The sequence below is a fragment of the Ascaphus truei genome, chromosome 4, assembly GCF_040206685.1.
Source record: "Ascaphus truei isolate aAscTru1 chromosome 4, aAscTru1.hap1, whole genome shotgun sequence".
NCBI lineage: Eukaryota > Metazoa > Chordata > Amphibia > Anura > Ascaphidae > Ascaphus > Ascaphus truei.
Window position 1 is genome coordinate 79,393,130 of NC_134486.1, and position 20,974 is coordinate 79,414,103.

The 20,974-nt window shown below is 44.1% G+C and overlaps 1 protein-coding gene across 2 annotated transcripts in view; it reads right to left on the reverse strand.

Moving 5' to 3' along the window:
- PLEK (pleckstrin) overlaps positions 1-20,974 on the reverse strand; it is a 121,959-nt gene that overhangs the window by 30,815 nt on the left and 70,170 nt on the right. For both annotated transcript variants that reach the window (XM_075596086.1, XM_075596087.1), the window contains 4 exons: positions 13,407-13,559; positions 10,427-10,608; positions 6,027-6,118; positions 4,972-5,156 (listed from right to left, as the gene is read on the reverse strand). In XM_075596086.1, the coding sequence (XP_075452201.1) occupies positions 4,972-5,156; positions 6,027-6,118; positions 10,427-10,608; positions 13,407-13,559 (612 nt within the window). The remainder of the gene's footprint in view (positions 1-4,971; positions 5,157-6,026; positions 6,119-10,426; positions 10,609-13,406; positions 13,560-20,974) is intronic.

The following is a 20,974-nucleotide window of genomic DNA, read 5'->3' on the forward strand; positions in this document are numbered from 1 at the left end:
CGCACTCTCCCGAATACATTCTTCTGAAGAGAAACCAGAGGAACCTTTGGAGACCATCCTTCCACAGGAGAGGATCCTCGCCACGTCTTCTTTCAAGAATCTTGACAAGATTTTGCACTCCCAGAGACGCATTCCCAAGGACTTGGTCGTTCCCGACAACAAACTCTTCGTACCTTCCAAATTTGTTCCAGAGGTCCTGTTTTGGGGTCACTCCTCTAAATCTGCAGGTCATCCTGGTTTTAAGAAGACTACTGATCTCATTCATCTGAATTTCTGGTGGCCAAGGATGTCTCAAGATATTCTGGAGTTTACTCGCACCTGCCCCCCGTGCGCTCAAAGCAAGACCCTTTGTCAAAAGCCTCAGGGTTTTCTGTTACCTCTTCAAGTTCCCGACCGCCCCTGGTCCCACATTTCGATGGACTTCATCATGGACTTGCCCAGGTCCAGAGGAATGAACACTATCTTGGTGGTCGTGGACAGGTTCTCAAAGATGTCTCATTTTATTCCACTTAAGGGATTACCCACCTCCCCCGCCCTTGCTGATATCTTTACGGAGCAGATTTTCCGGATTCATGGGATCCCTTCGTCCATTGTTTCTGACAGAGGTTCTCAGTTCGTATCCAAATTTTGGAGAGCTTTCACGAAGAGATTGGGCATCTCTTCTTCTTTCTCTTCCACCTATCATCCTCAGTCCAATGACCAAACGGAGAGAATCAATCAATCCCTGGAGAAGTACCTGAGATGTTTCATATCCGATTTCCAGGATGATTGGGCTCAACTCCTCTCTTGGGCAGGGTACGCCGTCAATTCTGCCAAAAACGAGGCCATCCAGGAGTCGCCCTCCTTTATAAATTATGGATTCCACCCTCCCTGTCTTCCCATCCCCAACATCCCTTCTGGAGTACCAGCCGTAGATGAACGCATTTCTTCCCTCCAAACCGCATGGTCCAGGATTCAGTCTACCCTTCTCGACTCCTCCCGCAGATCGAAACTACAGGCCGATTGTCGTCGTCGTTGGCGCCCAGTTACAAGCCAGGGGATTTGGTATGGCTCTCCTCTAAGAATATCCACCTCAAGGTACCATCTCCAAAATTGGCACCTAAGTTCCTGGGTCCCTTCCCTATTTGTGAACAAATCAATCCTGTGGCATTCCGGCTCCAACTGTTCGATAAATTACAGGGGGCCAAGATTTTTTTCAAGTTGGATCTACGTGGTGCCTATAACCTGGTGCGCATAAGGAAGGGGGATGAATGGAAAACGGCCTTCAACATGCGTAGTGGACACTACGAGTATCTTGTAATGCCTTTCGGCTTATGTAATGCTCCCGCTGTCTTCAAGGATTTCATCAACGACGTCTTTCGTAAGGTACTCAATATCTTTGTAATAGTATACTTGGATGATATCCTGATTTTTTCCAAAGATCTCCAGGACCATATACGTCACACCTCCTACGTCCTTTCCCGTCTCCGTGAACACCATTTGTACGCCAAGCTGGAGATATGCACCTTTCATCAGACCTCTACTCCGTTCCTGGAGTACATCATTTCCGAATAAGGTTTTATGATGGATTCCAGTAAACTTCAAGCAGTTACTGAGTGGCCAAGACCCAATTCTCTCAAGGCCATACAATGTTTTTTAGGGTTCGCTAATTACTATCGTTAGTTTATATGTAATTTTTCTACCATTGTGGCACCTCTCACTGCGCTCACCAAGAAAGGAGCTGATCCTTCTGCTTGGTCATATGAGGCCATCTCCGCCTTCGAGAAACTCAAGGAAGATTTAATATCCGCACCTATTCTCCGTCATCCCAACATTGAACTTCCCTTCGTCCTGGAGGTCGATGCTTCTGATTGCGGCGCTGGAGCCATTCTTTCTCAGAGACCCACGCCTCAAGATAAGTTACATCCCTGTGCATATTTTTCCAAGAAATTCTCATCCGCCGAGAGGAACTATGACGTGGGAATCAGGGAACTTCTGGACGTGAAGATGGCTCTTCAAGAGTGGAGACACCTGCTGGAGGGGTCGAAAGAGCCGTTTACTAGTCTCACGGACCACAAGAACCTTCTTTACATAGAAAACGCTTGACGCCTTGGTCCACGACAGGCTCGTTGGGCTCTTTTTTTCCCCTCGATTCGATTTTCACCTTTCCTATATCCCCGGGACCAAGAACGTAAAGGCAGACGCACTCTCCCGAATACATTCTTCTGAAGAGAAACCAGAGGAACCTTTGGAGACCATCCTTCCACAGGAGAGGATCTTCTTTCAAGAATCTTGACAAGATTTTGCACTCCCAGAGACGCATTCCCAAGGACTTGGTCGTTCCCGACAACAAACTCTTCGTACCTTCCAAATTTGTTCCAGAGGTCCTGTTTTGGGGTCACTCCTCTAAATCTGCAAGTCATCCTGGTTTTAAGAAGACTACTGATCTCATTCATCGGAATTTCTGGTGGCCAAGGATGTCTCAAGATATTCTGGAGTTTACTCGCACCTGCTCCACGTGCGCTCAAAGCAAGACCCTTCGTCAAAAGCCTCAAGGTTTTCTGTTACCTCTTCCAGTTCCCGACTGCCCCTGGTCCCACATTTCGATGGACTTCATTGTGGACTTGCCCAGGTCCAAAGGAATGAACACTATCTTGGTGGTCGTGGACAGGTTCTCAAAGATGTCTCATTTTATTCCACTTAAGGGATTACCCACCTCCCCCGCCCTTGCTGATATCTTTACGGAGCAGATTTTCCGGATTCATGGGATCCCTTCGTCCATTGTTTCTGACAGAGGTTCTCAGTTCGTATCCAAATTTTGGAGAGCTTTCACGAAGAAATTGGGCATCTCTTCTTCTTTCTCTTCCGCCTATCATCCTCAGTCCAATGGACAAACGGAGAGAATCAATCAATCCCTGGAGAAGTACCTGAGATGTTTCATATCCGATTTCCAGGATGATTGGGCTCAACTCCTTTCTTGGGCAGAGTACGCCGTCAATTCTGCCAAAAACGAGGCCACCCGGGAGTCGCCCTCCTTTATAAATTATGGATTCCACCCTCCCTGTCTTCCCATCCCCGACATCCCTTCTGGAGTACCAGCCGTAGATGAACGCATTTCTTCCCTCCAAACCACATGGTCCAGGATTCAGTCTACCCTTCTCGACTCCTCCCGCAGATCGAAACTACAGGCCGATCGTCATCGTCATTCGGCGCCCAGTTACAAGCCAGGGGATTTGGTATGGCTCTCCTCTAAGAATATCCACCTCAAGGTACCATCTCCAAAATTGGCACCTAAGTTCCTGGGTCCCTTCCCTATTTGTGAACAAATCAATCCTGTGGCATTCCGGCTCCAACTACCACACAGTATGAAGATTCCCAATGTCTTTCATGTGTCCCTCTTAAAACCATTCATCACCAGTCACTTCTTTCCGGGTCAGACTCGTAAACTGGACCCTATTACTGTCCAAAATAACGAGGAATACGAAGTTCACTCTCTTTTGGATTCTCACCTATCCAGGGACCAGCTCCAGTTTTTGGTGCAGTGGAAGGGCTTTGGACCTGAAAAGAGATCCTGGGTACCTTTAAAGGACATTCACACCCCGACCCTTCTTAAGTCCTTCAGGAAAAAGTTTCCAGAGAAACCTTTCATGGACCATCCTGAGGCTGTTCCTGAAGGGGGGGGTACTGTCAGGAATCGGCGTTCTCTGCGCTCCCCACACAGAGCACTCTCTTCTCACAGGGAGTCGCTAGACACACAACTCAACCCTACCTTACCGCTCTCCGCGGCTCCCTGTCCCTGCCGCCGTCGCGGGATCACTCCCCTCGGCGATTCCTCTGCTCAGCGCCGGGCGTGCCCACGGCCTCCCGCGCGCACTCCTGCACCCTCCTCTGGCGCGGTCCACGCGCGTACACGTGTTACGGAGCGCGCTCATTCTGCATACTCTTCTTCCTTTCCCCCAGACCTCAGGCTCCGCCCCGCACGCCGCACGGGCATACTCAGGTTACCAACAAGACTCACCTGGCTTGTTATGCCTGCACCAATCTGCAGTGTCTCCCTGCAGCTCTTCCTGTCCCGCCTCCGTTCCTGATTGGATCTCCCTGCTTTATCTAGCTCCTCTCTGCTCTCAGTCTTTGCTCGACATAGTCTCTGTATGGAAGTACTTCTGGATTCTCTCAGTGTTTTCACAGGTTCTGACGCGGCTTGTACGACTATCCCCTCTGGCGCTCGATCTCGGCACTCCTTGGACAACGCTCACTCTGGTAACCCCTTGAACACGGCTTGGACTACAACCTATCTCCACTCTCCACTCCCTGACCTCGGCAAGGCATTCTTCACTCTATCTCTACAACCGGTACCGGCAAGTATTGTCTACCTTACTACACCTGGCCAGGCAACACTTTATACCACACTCCGGACACGCTCCCTTTGCTGCGGGTGTGTGTATTACCCCTTCCCCCTTCAGCTCAGGGGACGGGTCTGGTCTGCGGGCAGCACCGGTGTAACACATGGCACAACTTCCGTATCAGTTTAAAATAACCACCACAACATTTAAACTGTGATTGCCGGAGTTGGGCCGGGGGAGTGAGTCGGTCCTCTGTAAGTGCCGGCATCTCATCCTGCTACCACGAAATGATGTGTTGCCTTGACAATGAAACATCCTGTGACAGGGGGGCGACCAAGAGGCCGCGAACATCACGTGATGTCATCACATGGCGTTGCGTCAACAAGGCCAAGCGTTGTCGCGTGGTAGCAGGGGAAGATGCTGGCTTCGGAGGGAGTAACGTACACACATTGTTAACTGGAACCCCGCCATACTCCCAGCCGGTCCTGCCCCGGGAGTTGCTGTTATGTTGATTCCTATTTTACTTTTCATACTTCAGTAACACCAACAAGTCTGCGTGTAATAAACAAATATTTTTTATGCAGATTTAGTCCCAGCAGGCGTTTATATAAACCTTAATATGTGTATCAATAATTATAAAAATACTCACAAAGTAATAGAATGAATCAGACAGATCGAGAAAGGTAGTTTCTAGTAGTCCTTCAGCAGCTTTCTTGGACACATCACCAGCCGTCTGAAGTTGACCTTCATTCAATAAGGCAGAGGCCAGCAAAAGTCCCTCTTGACGATTTCTGACTGAGTTGCTTGATATTAACCAGTCAATCACACAGGAACCTAACCATGACATCATCCATTAAAATACATACACACAAAGAATAAGTACATATTATAAAAATATACTACGCAAAATATATATATTTTACATTGTTACTCTGTATTAAACACAGTAAAATAATAATGTCAAAACACTGGCTTCTAAAACAAAATGATCACAACCATTAAACCCAGTCTGGGACATTCTGAAATGTAATTGGGGATTTAACAAATAGAAACCAGAAAAACCTTTTCATGTAATTTAAGGAACTCGTGTCCATTAGTGTTACAGAGTTTGTCGGCACCACTCAAACCAAACGAAATGTTTATGATGACATTCGAAACTTAAGGAAATTGCTGCAATGTTGTCAAATTCGTTTTGAGTTGAAGTTTTATCGTTGAAGCACGCCAACTAACAAGAGAAATGGTAAGCAATGGAAAATGTAAGATTGTTTTTTATCTAACATATTTGAGATTTTGTGTTTTTGTTTCTTTTTCTATCCATGTAAGGCCTTGCATGGTGTCAATACTTATTAGAATTCTGATTAAAACTATATATGATTAATAACTATGGGCAGCAAAGACATTGCTTATGTTTGTGAGAAAGTACTAGTTTACAGTTAAAAACTAATATGGTTATTAAAAATATAACACTAGAGGCAAGGTATGACGCTATTATGGTCTATTTATACTTATCAGTGTTACTCCATAAGACACCTTCCTGCAAAGCTTAGTAAATATGACCCTTTATAGACCATAAACACAGATGGTGCATTATGGATTAGCACTTCTTAGTAAAATGGTCCTAATCTGTTATGAGCCAATGCACAATATTATGTAAACAAGACCCCAGGAGTCCCACAGGACTTAACCATAACTTAAACTTGTCACCTGTAAAGCAGTGATTGAAGACCTTTTTGTCCTTTTCCAACTTTAATTCTTTTATTCCTTTATCAGGATCTCGCATTGAGATGTACAGCTGACTATGAGTAAACAAAATAAGTGATATTATAAATAATCATGCATACAGTAGGTCACCGCCTGCAACTTAATAGAAATAAGACTAAAAAAAGAATGTAAACAATATAGTTTGATTAAAAAGATCACTATATATATATATACAGCTGAAGCCCATTATAACACGGTGCTCAGGGGCCACAGAAGGAGACCGCATTATAACCGGGATCGCGTTATAAGCGGGATAGAGAAATGACCGCCATGATCGCCATGATCGGCGAGGACTTACCCGGCATCTGCAGCTCTCTCCTCTCTGCAGCTCTCTCCTCTCCCTGCTTCATTAGGATGCGTGCACGTGCGTGGCGCTTATGTACGCTTTCCAACACAGAGGAGGGTCACATGACCCTTCTCTGACCAATGACAGCCCAACAGTGAATACATTTTATTTAATACACATGCAGGAATGGAACCCATGACGTTTCATATGGTGGTACAATTCTCTAGCTGCTACACCACAGGGTTGGTATGATGAAACTGACTCTAGAAACAAACTTAACATCTACAGTAGCAGTGCAGTAGATATTAAGCAAGTGGCATCACCCTGAGGAAGGTCACTCCATGAGGACCGAAACGTTGGTTTATGATATACCACTTTCACTAAATACCCTTTTTTTCTCAGCTACCCCCTTGTGTGCTGTCTCTTGATTCCAGATTCCAAACGGTAACATATAACTGCATTATCTTTATGGGACATGGGAGTGCCAACTGACCTTTTTATTATATATATATTAGAGACTGGCACCTGTTGATGTTTTTTAGTACTGCGTGCTGTCCCTTGATGTCGTGTTGCAACCGGTATCGTATGGTCTATATATATATATATATATATATATATATATATATATATATATATATATATATATATATATATATATAGCAGGCAAGGAAAGAAACACTGTATGAAGCATAGACACTATCATACAGATAAGGCCCTAGATGATGCACTCAAGGTCTGTAGCGAAAAGTACCCTACTAATTGTCCATGGACTTCATTATGTTTGAAAACTACAAGAATGCTGAAGGAGCGGATCGCAATGCATAGATCATTCATCAGGAAGGCGCTATTGGAGACCATGGACAATGAGGATTTAAGACACCAACCAGTGGCGAGACATTTCAAAGATCTTAAACATTGCTTGGCAACGTTTCGGTGCATGCCAATAGCGCAGGCGCATGTTTCAAGTAGGGGCGGCAACAGGAGCAAGTTACTATTACAAATGGAAGCGAGACCTATCTATAGTCTTAATACTGTGACCCCTAAGGGTCTCAATGAGGACCTCAATCTGGGGTGCTTCTTGTAACTAGCTCTGGGTAATATAAGTATATTGCCCTGCTGTTGCGTGTCCAGTGAGTGCATAGTGCCCGGGAGCTATTTTTGCCATCTGCATAGTCATTCAACCTTTTCTTTAATATCTTAGCTTCTCTATAGCACTTGTCCCTGGGACAAAAAATGTTAATTTATTTGCTTGTATATATCTATTAGACACAGTATGTTTGTTAAGGATTTCTTGATATGTATGGATGTATGTATGCCCCTTTTTGTGTTCACACTCCCTAATCCCTTATGAATTAGAATGATTGATTGTTTTCCATATGGCTTTTATTTTTTCTGTTACGGTATGTTTTAATTATGTTTCATAATTAACAACTTGGTAGTGGGCACTTGTGTAGGTACATTAGTTGGTCTGTTTACATATCTCCCTGTACATCTGGCTGTGCTGCATGCTGTGCATTAATAGACACCTTAGGCCTGTCACCATGGCGCCATGGACACCTTAGGGAATATGCAGGGTTAATAGTTAGTGTCATTCTTGAGGGGTAGTGTGGTTGCCATGGTGACCGTTAATGTTTGGTTCTGCGCATGCGCATTAGTCTGGAGGTCCCGATCGTACTCGGTGGCACACATGGATGGTTACCCGCATACTGGATAGAGGAACCAACTGTCGTGGTAGTGGATAGGTGCCCTGGGTGAGGTTACTATTTTACTCTCATAGGGGTTTAGGGGTTTGCCGTGCATTGCTGCACATTGCGCATGTGCAGTCGCCATATTGGGTGAGGCGCATGAGTGAGGTCCAGATGGCTAGTTAGTTCTTAGCCTCATTAGAACCCACCTCCAAGATGGTGGCTATACAGCCTGAGCACCGGATGTCATACTCCTATGGGTGTAGCAGTCAATAGGTAATTGAGCACAGGTGTTTGGTCACATGTGGTGAGGGTATATATATGTCTCTGTGTCAGTCTGTCTTTGCAACCCCCTTGAGAAAGGTTCCACTCCGGAACCGAAACGTCGGATTGGGCGGCCTGTTCATTTTGTATTGATGCCTAATACAGACTTTTTTGCCTATACTGATCTGAGTGCAGTCTTCCTTTACCGGACGTGAGAATGGTAATGTTGTTCTATATATATATATATATATATTGTAAAGAGAAAAGAGAAGAGGTCCCAGGACTGAGCCCTGGGGTACCCCCACAAAGAGATCAATAGAGGAGGAGGAGGTGTTTGCAAAAGTGACACTGAAAGTACGCTGGGAGAGGTAAGAAGAGATCCAGGAAAGAGCTTTGTTACGAATGCCAAGAGTATGGAGAATGTGAAGGAGAAGAGGGTGGTCCACAGTATCAAATGCTGCAGAGAGGTCAAGCAATATGAGAAGAGTGTAATGACCTCTGTCTTTGGCAACATGGAGCTCATTAGTTATTTTACTGAGGGCTGTCTGAGTAGAGTGAGCAGTGCGGAAGCCAGATTGTAGAGGGTCCAGGAGAGAATAGGTGTTGAGAAAATGGAGCAAGCGAGAGAATACAAGACGTTCAAGGAGTTAAGAGGCAAAAGGCAGGAGGAAGACAGGTCGATAGTTAGAAAGACAGGTAAGGTCAAGCTTGCTGTTTTTGAGTAATGGTATATCTGTTATATGCTTGAAGGAGGATGGAAAGGTACCAGAGTAGAGTGAGGCGTTAAAAATGTGTGTGAGCCTAGGGATGATAGTAGGAGCAAGAGCTTTTAGGAGATGGGAGGGAATGGGGTCAAGAGGGCATGTGGTAGAGGGAGAAGAGGAGATCAGCAACGACACATCCTCCTCCCTGACAAAGGATAAACAGTCAAGGAATGCAGGAGGAGAGTTAGGAAGAGGTGTAGGATGGGAGGAGGATACAGAGGGGATGGCCTGACATATGGATTCCACCTTTTCCTTGAAATAGTCGGCAAACTCCTGAGGTGAGATGGAGGAAGAAGAACAGGTAGCAGAGGGTGGTCTGAGAAGAGAGTCAAAGACAGAGAAGAGTCGGCGTGGATTAGACTTGTGCATGTTGATTATTAAAGAAAAGTAGGTTTGTTTAGCCTGAGGGCAGAGTTGAAACAGGATAGCATAAATTTGTATTGAAGGAAGTCTGCAAGAGTGTGAGATTTCCTCTAGAGGCATTCAGATGAACGAGCACAGGAACGCAGCATGCACGTGTGGGAATTTAGCCAGGGTCTGTGGTTAGAAGGCCGAGAACGGCAGAGAGAAAGTGGGGCATGTAGATCAAGAGAGGAGGATAGGGCAGAGTTGTAGTTCCTGACTAGGTTGTCAGGGTCTGGAGCAGAGCTGAGAGAGGAGAGGGAGGAGCGTAAAGTGGAATAAAAAGCTGGTAGGTAAGTTATTGCAATCATAGTGAAGCCCATGGCCTTGGCACGCTACCACGAGGAAACCACTTATGGGGAAACCAGAAAGTCCAGTACATTACATTCAAATACAAAGGAAAGGGTACCCTGTGCTTCACTCATAAGATAACCAAGAATCCGAAGTTGGAACAGTTTGTTCTCTTCTTGCATATGGGTACTTTGCTTCTGTCTTTACGCAACATCCTACCAACTCACAACTGGACATATAAATGTCCTCTTACATTGCTGTCAATATTCTGTATGTGTAATATTCAAATGTGTATCTGTCCTATTTAAATGTGTGCTGTCATGCTCAAACGCACATAGGTGTGTCCACAAAGATTACGTCATTTAAAATTCACTAGATGATATACATTGGTAAAATTAAGCGTATGATATGAAGAATCCAGGTTTTCTATGAACTCTTTTTGTTTTTACTTTGTTTCCACAAACGTTAAATGCCTGGTAACTTAAGCCTTATACAGTATTGTGTATGTTGAACCTTTCTGGATGCCGCTGCACCAGGATTTGTGGACCCAATTATCTACCGTATAATGACAGTAGAAGTAAATGCAACTGGAAATTAGTTAAAAAAAAATGGAAGGTAAAGTTTATATATTAAAAAGAACATTATACCAACCTCAAGTTGATTGTCTCAGGTAATCTGATTGACCTTCTCGTAGATTTACGTGCAAATCTTTGACCCTCCTCAATGCACTTTGAGGCCTTTTTCAAATCCTTAACCCAAGCATCTCGCTCCTGATGGTGGGAAGCTTGGAAATAATGATCCTGCTGCTTAGATGTGGTAAGCTTGAAGACAAACTAAAGAGGGAAAAAAGATATTGAAAAAATACGTAAGGGCTGTCCATGTAATCAGCACTGGAGAAGCATGCTAAAAACTATGCTCATTAAGGAACCAATCCACAAATCTCTGTTAGATCAGGGCTAATAACGTCACGTTACCTAAATCAGTAATGTTGTTTTTTTCTACTGATGAATATCCACAAAACAAAATAAATGCAAAAACATCGGCCGTTTTATATCTCATTAGCATAGGATTAGCATCACATTATTGAAGCGCAATATTTCATTTTAACGTGAGGTTAAGTGTGTCTTCCTCCCATTCAGGCCCTAAAATCTGGTTTAGAGAAATACAGAAAGAGATATGCGCTATTTTGCATATCATTAGTACTAATGAGCGTTATTGTTAACGCAGTGCTATTTCCAAGAGAAAACAGGATTTCATGTTACATTATTGGCCTCTGAAGATACACATTAAGGCATAACGTGATCTAACCTAAACTACCATGCATCGTTTTATAACTAGAACAACATATACTTATGAATGTACAAACATTTTTTAACATATTAGGATTCTCTGAAGTGCACAAGCAGTAATATTAATGATCATTTAAGTGAAAAGTTATCAATCCATAAATGGCTATTACAATTTATCAAATCAACCCCTATATATTATATATTTTTAGCAGTAATTAATAAGCTCCTGGAGTGAATGTTCTTGAAGAATTTAAATATATTTTATGGCATTCATTTCTGTTGATTAACACAAACTCGGTCTGATCTTTCAGAACAAATAAACAAAAACTTTCTAAATGTCTACATTTCATTTCAGTTATTTACTCATAAACTGAATAGGCCACACATTTAAGATCATGTGTAGATGTAGTAATTTCAAGAACTTTTGCATACATTAATAGAATATGTTGCAAGTTATTGGAGTATACGTGAAGAATACAGGATACTTGTACTATGCTACGTCCTGTTGTAACTCATGTATTTTAACTGGAAGTTTTCTTAGCCAAAAAGGAACATATGGTGGTCTCTCTTTCTCACACTCCACATCCCAATGGCCGAGGGTGAGGGGTAGGTCTCCTCCTGCTTCCAATGTCAGCTCTGCCCTATGCCTTCATCCCTCTCTCTCTGCACGTGGCAGTCATCTACATACCGCCAACTTCTACAGTCTCTACCTCTTCCTTTCTCTCTGACTTTGAATCCTCACTTTCCTTATTTCTCTCTTCTGACTCTCCTAACCTGTTACTGGGCGACTTCAACTGACATATTTATGACCTTTCCGTCTCCAGGGCATCTAGCCCTCTTTCATTAACCTCCTCCTTTGGTCTCACCAAATTCAAACATCCACAAGGGGGCTCACTATCTAGACCTGGTCTTCAATAAAACCTGTGCCCCTTCTGATTTCTCTGTGTCCCCCTTTCCGCTCTCTTACCATCACCTCCTATAATTCTCCACCACTCGTTCCCCTCACACCTTCCTACCTGTTCTACTCGCTACTCTCAAGATCTTCACTCCATTGACCTCTCTGCTCTGTCATCTACTCTGAATGCTAACCTCTCCCCTCTCTCCTTCCTCTGAACCTGACAATCTTGTTAACTATAATACTGTAACACTATCCTCTCCTCCTCTCGATCTATATGCCCCTTCTCTGCTCTGGAACACCCATACAGTACCTCTAACCCATGACCTTGGCTAAATTCACAAATGCTTCCTTCACACCTGCACTTGCTCCTCTGAATGCCTTTGGAGGAAATCTCACACTCGGCTGATTTTCTGCACTATAATTTTCTCCTCTCCCGGTTTAACTCTGCTCTCTCTAAGGTCAAACAACACTACTTTTCCTCAGTGATCAACACTTACAAATCCAATCCATCACTAGAGTCTAGGCGCAAAGTTCACCTTTCCTGTCTTGCCTTTAAATTCTTTATGGGCAAGCTACCCAGCTACCTGAACACGCTCCTCACCTCTACCACATGCAGCACTTATCACCTGAGATCAGACTCCAAAAGACTGTTCATGGTCCCAAGGCTCAACAAAGTATCCGGCCCTTCCTCCTTCTCCTTCCGTGCGCACCAAAACTGGAACAAACTACCAGAGACTCTCACATCCACCACCAGTTTAAGTTCTTTCAAATCTAAGGCTGTCTCACATTTTAATCTGGTCTGTAACTGTTTCATTCGCCCATAACATATATTTTCTTTAACTGTGCATGCAATGTCTTGTATATAATGTATACCCTGTTCGTTTATGTAACTGTATTTGTAACCATGTATTATTTGTCTTAACTCTGTGCCCAGGACATACTTGAAAACGAGAGGTAACTCTCAATGTATTACTTCCTGGTAAAATATTTTATAAATAAAAATAAATAAATCCATACAGTATCATACTGTATTTTCTCTGTATTTGACTCCCACCTCCAATCTCCTCCTCCGGCTCCCATCCCTTTTTCTCTGCTACACAAGCCTTTGCCGACTATTTTAAAGACATGGTGGATGCTACACACAAGGAGATTCTTTCTGTCTACTCCCTCTCCTCTCTGCTTCTACCTAAACCTCCTTCCTCCACTCAACTGAGCATTTTTTTATTTGCCTGCAAAGTTTTCAAATTCAAAATAATAGTCCCACAAAGCAAAGTCACTAGTTATTGGTGCCATCAAATTTAGCATTGAAACACCTTTATATAACACAAAAACCATGTCCACTTATATATATTCTACCACCAGTACAATGCCACCATTCTACGCAACTCTAGACATTTATTTACAGTACAGAACATGGTTTTATGAAAAAAAAAAAAACACTTACCATTCGTTTACTAAAATCCTGGCAGTGATTACTGACAACACTTCCTTTCAATGGAATCATCCCTTTGGCGCTGTTGTCACTTTTTTTCTTGTAGAACTCTATCCCATCTTCCAGCATGGTAACCCACATTGGCTTCCACTTGTTAAACATGACCTGCAATTTGTTGGGGAATATAGTAATGAGAGAATAATTAACCAGGGAAACATTCCATGCAATCCATGCTTTGCGTTTTACAATTGCTTTTACTTTCTTTGTTTCATATAATAGGATTCAAAGGATCTCTCAGTGCTTGATCCTATAGGTCTGAACCATTTCTCATCAAATTACTATGACACTCTCAGGAGTCATTAAGTTTGGATGTCTTCCAGCCTACAGGATTCCTCTCCCAGATGCAAGTTCCTTCCCAGCAGCATTAAAACTATATGCAAACTCCCATTTGTGACTGTAGGCGTAGCTTGGCACTTACAATAAAGGTTTAGGCTGAGTCCCCGGTGGTCACAGCGGCGCTCGCTATGGCGTGCACACCACACACCACAGCCCTTTATGGGGCAGGCCCCAGCGGCTGTGTGTGTGTGGGTGCGCAAAGTGCTGTGACACGTACGCTGGCAGGGAAGACAAGAATGTTGTCTTCCCGTGCCGTGACGCAGTCACGTAGGCGGCGCACAGTCAAAGGCAGGACAGGTATGCCCCCTCATGGCCACTCCCCCCATCATGGCCCCACCACCCCACGCTACCTAGAGCTCCCCTACAGACCCCCGATCATGGCTGTAGTCTCTGCACACGCCGTTCCTGTTTGTATTAAGTGCTATTGTTACCTGTGTATAATAGACTACTTAGCTCCTGTTTGGTCTATATGATCCCAAAATGAGTCTGGTCAAGCCGTTACTTGACACCTTTAACCTCTTCCCACTATGCTCAGTAGAGCATGGTACTGCTGCAAAACTATTCATGTCGAAGTCATGGGAGTTAGATTAGTAAATTCTGTGCTACATGCAGGAGAAATATTGCATCCAACTTGTTCACCAGTGATTGCAGTTTCTACCTGACACTTCTTCTGCAAATAGGCATAAGGAGAAGAAGTACTAGAATATGTGGGAAAGCAAAAGGAGTTCAAGTAAGTGTGGAGCAGTGTTTTTCAACCAGGGTTCCTAGGAAACCTTGGGCTTCCCTAAAGGGTTTCCTGCAATTTTCTGGTCATTTGAAAATTGTATCAAATACAGAAGAATTTACAGTGCATCTGATCTCAGACGCGCTATTAGAGAGGGCTGGGGGTTCCTCCGAATTTCACTTAGGATTCCTAAACAAAAAAAGGTTGAAAACAACTGCTCTGGTTGGTTGTTCCAGTCATGATGTGCACAGTAAGTACTGAAGCACTCATTTATTCTGCACTATCGCAACTGGACTAACAGCTATTTCATTTTCATTCATAAAGTAGGAATGCAACCAAGCAGAAAATTGTGGCCAGGACACTGTGAGGTCATCGGTGACATCAGAATGTGAGGATATGGCTAAGTTGCAGCTACTGGCATTTGCCTGGTGTAGTCATCACTCGTTGACAAAATGCTGTCTGACATTAGACAGTATTGTGAGGTCACTTGAGCTCATCGAGACATCATAATCCACTGAATGTTGGTAAACTATAAATGCTAAAGCAATGAGTTATCATTTATCCATCAGCCTGGAGCAAAGGAGGTGGAGCGCTTCCCTGTAACAGCATTAATAACATCCTGATGACCAATGAGGCACAGACAGATGTGAGTGCAACTTATTGTAACAAGGGCCAATTGGGACAAGTGATGGAACACCAGTCCACATGTTGCATTTGAGATAATTATTGAATTGGCTGAATATTCTCCTTAAAAGCAGCAATTTTCCCTGTGAGAGAGTCAACTCTCTCTGTTCAGGCACAGGAGACAACACCCTAGTGTCAGGTCTTCTAAGCTATTTCAAGTAATCTCCTGATTGCAAAAGGTTTAAAATTACCTGGTAACTCCTGGAACGGATTCCCAGCACCTTCGATAAGAACTTATGTTGATTACAGATGCACTGTATTATGCTGTGACCTGTTGGAACTGGTAATTAGCTTAGCTAACCAGTCGGTTAGTCAGGGCCTGTTCTGTTTAGTCAGTCTCCCTAACGTGGAGTAGGCTTTTCTGTTTATGGTTTCGTTTTGCCTTAAAGGGACAGTGTACCTAACTTTCTGCCTACTTGTGGAAAATAAACCACCAAAATGATTGTTTCAGCACAAGTGCAGTTATGCAGAGTCTTTACTGACCTCGCCCACAAAGCTGCTCCGCCACATTCCCCCGCAAACAAATGGGTTTGTTTTTGGAGTCCAGCCATCTTCCACCATACACAGTTCAAAGCCCCCCCACCCCCCCCCCCCTCCGCCTCACACATGCGTCCTCCCTGAAGATGCCTCTGACCGGGGCCTGCGTGAGTGCCCGGGTGAAAACACAGGGCCTGTGAGAGAGTGCCCAGACAAAAACACGGGGCCTGTGAGAGAGTGCCTGTCTGAAAACAACCTGTGTATCGGAAATGCTCCCGGACGATATCACAGACCCTTATAAAGTGTATATGTGGATAAAACCGGACATCTGGTAATTCTACTCAGGTGCAGCAAGCACTTGAGAAAGCAGGTGTGGAAGGAGAAGCTACCAGAACAGACATAATCTATAGAGAAGGAGCTCACTCAGGAAGGTGCTGCAGAGATGAGATGTTATATTATTACAAATAAAATGGTAAACCTTACAAATGTGTTAACAGCTTCCTATTAGGAAGGGGAGAGAGATTGGGCCCATCCCTAGGTCATGTGCTGAAAGGCAAGCCCTATTAAGAACCCCCCCCCCTAGGTAGGAAGAGCAGGGGTCTTCAGAGCTGAACCACATTCATTTTGATGTCCCGTCACATGGCCCAATAGGAAGTCGTGACATCATAGTCAGCTTTCTATTAGCCCATGTGACCGGGGGCTATAAAGCAGCAGTCCAAGCGTAACGGGGTAGGGGGAGTCCTTTCCTTTGACTTTGACCCCAAGATTTTGATTGGCGGCCTTGTGTATATGAATGGTGTGTGTGATATATATATATATATATATATATATATATATATATATATATATATATATATATATATGTGTGTGTATTTGTCTGTGTGTATTTATATGAGGCATGTATGGTGTGTGCATGTATGTATATAATACATGCACAGTATGTGTGTTGCTACATGTATGATATGTGTAATAGAAACATACATAGTATGTATGTTCATGCATGTGGTGTGGATCTGGTCTGCATGTATGTGTGCCTGATATGTGTACATATGTATATGATGTTTGTATCTGATAAATTAAGGCAGTGATTTTAAACTGGGGTTCTGTGGGGGGAGAGCCAGGACAACTCTCCCATCTGTCCCAGGCACGGCGGCACCCTCACATAGCAGTGACCCGGTGGCTCCCGAGCTCAGCAGCAGCCCAATCACTGCTATCCTCTCTGCCTGCTCCTGTCAGCGTGCGCTCGGCGTGCGCTCTCGCAGAGGGTGGGGTGGGGGGGAACACATTCCACATGCTTCACTCCTGAATGGGACTGTACAGGAGGTCAAAGTGAATTGGAAACCTTTGCAGATTTATTCCCAGTCAGTGCCAGAGCAACATGCGAAGCAATACCCCCTCAGACAATAAAAGGAGCAAGCGTCATATAAACTTCCTCTTACTATAATTGCCCTGTAAATGAAACGGTAGTGTGTGTGTGTGTGTGTGTGTGTGTGTGTGTGTGTGTGTGTGTGTGTGTGTGTGTGTGTGTGTGTGTGTGTGTGTGTGTGTGTGTGTAAGTGGGAGAGTGTGAGTGTGTGTGTGTGTGAGTGTGAGTGTGTGTGTGTAAGTGGGAGAGTGTGTGGGTACGTGGGAGAGTGTATATGTGTGTAAGTGGGAGAGTGTGTGTGTGTAAGTGGGAGAGGGTGTGTGTGTGTAAGTGGGAGAGGGTGTGTGTAAGTGGGAGAGTGTGTGTTTGTAAGTGGGAGTGTGTGTTTGTAAGTGGGAGAGAGTGTGTGTAAGTGGGAGAGAGTGTGTGTAATTGGGAGAGAGTGTATGTAAGTGGGAGAGAGTTGCTCAGGGTTATTTAATTCAGTTATTGCACAGCATTGTGGGCAATGTTGTCCAGCAATATCATGTGACTGGGTAGTTACTGTACTAGATACAATTGATGCACTGCTAGAGAGAGGGCAGGGCTCAAGAGCCAGACCCTATCAGAAGGGGAAGGGGCTGTGACTTTGGAAATGGTTTCTATAGAAACAAAAATGCTTCTGTAACAGGGGACTTACCCTGTTCAGAAAACTTGCCTCTAACCCAGCAGTGTGCTGGTTAATTGACCAGCACCTGGCTGATTAGAGGTGTTAGAAAAAGCCTGCCTTTGAGACAGGAAGTAAGACTCCTTAGCTCACATCTGAGCTGAACTAGGAGACAGAGCAGAGATTCCTGAGTCTCCCAATTGGGGGGGGGGGAGGCTGACCAGAGGAACGGCTGTCTTGAGCTGCAGAAGGACTGGACTGTATGCTGATAGCAAGACAAGGGGACCAGACCTCAAAACCTGGACAGACATTGCTGTAGCACACAAAGGTGCTTACCCAGGAGAGCAGAGAGGCTTCCCCTACAGCTTCAGGAGAACAGATAAGACTTTGTTTTGGAACCGTTATATATCTGTATTTATGTTTATATTTTGGGGCTGGTACTGCTGCGGCACAGTTTATTCGAGCATTTGCCCGTTCTGTGCCGCAGCAGTAGCCTGGCGCGCGCCCGAGTGTGACGGGCGCACGCCGAAGCAGCGGAAGAGCGCCCTCCGATCGGGGCGCTCTCCCTACCGCTGCCGGGTCCGCCGGGTCCCCCGGAACCCCCTGCCGCTGTCCCGCGATCGCGGGACACCAGGGCTCCCTCGGGGAGCCCCTGGACACGCGTGCAGCGGGCGCACGCTCCCGATGACGCGTGACCGCGCGTCTATGACGCGCGGCACGCCGAGGGGCGGCCACTAGCAAGCCGGGAGATTTCCCGGCTTGCGGTACCGACCACATTTCAATAAAGTGTGTCGGTAGTGTAAATAGCTTAGCTAACCAACCCAGTCAGAGAGGGCTGAGCTACATGTGTAGATAGTCTCCAAAGCAGAGACACGTTTTTTGTTTGTCTTATTTTCATATGTTTTGCTGTGTTAAAGCGACAGGCGCAATAAAGCCTAATTTTAATTTCACCTTAAAAACAGTCTCCATTGCGTACCTCTGAACACGTCTCCTACAGCTTCATACATTAGAAACATTTAAAATGTCTTTAACATTTTTTTTTAAATGCTACAAGTATTTTCTCATAGTACAGAACTGATTTATTAAACAAAACACACAAGTCAATATTGCTTGAACTGCTGCTTTAAGAAGGATTTGTATAATACAGACTATAATGAGATGCGTCAAATTCTATGCAACTATTTTTTAGATTGTATTTGTGTCAAAAAGTCTGAAGTGGCGTCAACTTTTCTGATTAACAATTTGCATCAACTGTAACAAACTGTATTTTAGATGCAACAGAAAAAGGAGCAATGCTTCAAAACAAACCTCTATTTGCAATTTTACATTGGTACATCAGTGTTTTTCATGTTCATTTAGAAGATCTTCATTTTTTTTGTGGGGGGGGGGGGTTAATAGCTTGTAATTTTATTTGCGATCTGGCAGTCTTTAGCAAACAAGCAAGCACAACAAACGCAGAGGTATACACATTGTGTTTACTCTTTTGCTGCCACAGGGGCCTGTAATGCATTGCATTGGGGTAACCCTATTATTCATCAGCCACTTATCTGACACTCTAAGGCCCTTTTTGTGAGTCTTTATGTGTGAGTTTAGAACCCATAGCTTGTAGTTTGAAATCATGTCAGCCAACAATGGGCACACCTCAGATCTGATAATAAATAGCCTGTTAAAGGGGGGTTTCAATTCTAGAATACTAAACTCCTTCTCTTAGACACCTACGCAAGGTGTTAACTTTACTCTCCATGACTCATGCACATACTGTAGTGTGAACATTTCTGTGGTCTATTTACTCATGCACAAGTCTATAGTGGGCAGTAGGCAGTCAAGTACATATATCAAACCTGCATTTACCCAATTTCCCAGCTCTCTTTACCGCGACTACTGAGCAAACTAATCTTTATATTATTGAAGTGTGCAAAAGGTTTGCAGGTGTGGGATGTAAACTTCTCGGAGGAGTTACCTTCAATTCCATTTTCAAACAGCAGAATGCACCACAGAAATTATATTGGAACAGTTGTTATTGGAAAGGGGGCGTTTCTGGCAGGTAAAATGATGTAGCAAGTAAATGGTTCTCAGTGGCAGGTCTAAGTAGTGGACCTTTATTTAAAGACCTGGACTGTGAAATGGGAGAACCTGCTCTGATACCAGCTGCTTTCATGCATGGGCATGTTACTTTGTTGATCCGTACCTCTGTCATCAAAAATGTAATTGTGTGTTTTACTTACATTTCCATAGTTGTTTTATTTCTCCTGCTGTACCACAGAAAGAAATTATGAGCATGGCAACGCCCATATCACATTTGTGCTAAATTGCTATATTGTTTCTGTCTTACACAACTTGCTTCAAGTATCAAATTAGCCTCTTTGTACAGAGTAAGGCTAAGTCCCCGCTAGTGCTGATCGGGCTGAGCGGGGCGGCGCTTGCGGAGGCGACTCATATATATAAATATATGTAAGTCCCTGCTCACGCGGTGCATGCGGCGCTTGTGCATGTGCACACACGCTCAGCCGCGATCGGTGCTTAGGTAAACTAAAAATCTATACTTACCCGCGTGATCAACTCCCTGCAATGCCCCCCCCCCCCCCCCTCCCACCAGGTACAACTGGACACCCGGCGCTCATGCTTGGAGCGCTCTCCATTATATATATCTCTCTCATACAATATTATATGAGTTAAACTCATACTGGCTTCTGATGTGAGAGAGATGGAGGTTGCAGCTTTAACTCCACTACTAAATTCACTAACACATATTGGTACACAAAGAGACACATTAATGCTCAAATAGTATGCAAACATTAACACATTGATACACAAATAAAGACACTGATATTCCGGGGCACATAAAGACATGCTGACAAATACAATGATCCCCACAGATTAACACATGCACACTGACATGTACCAAGATCCCCATACTGTATTACTGTGTAAATTGACTACAGTGTGTTTTTTTCTTTTCTTAGATGGGTGCCACACCCTTGGACAAGCTATATTTGTCAAGGACACTGCTGATTTACAGTACCACTGTGTAATTGACTATACAACTTTGGCTACAACCCATAGCTTGGCTATAATATCACTATTTTCATTGAAATAAAAAAAAACCATTTATGTTGCATTTCAGTCTACTATCCATTCGAGATAAATACGGGTATTATTTAGATTGGTGTCTAGTTTCTTAAAATAGCTTAGGAAACACTAGATAAGGAAGCTTAAAAGAGGAACTTAAACTTTAGTCATCTCATCTATTTTCCTTACTCGTGCAACTGACATGTTTAGCAGAGCTG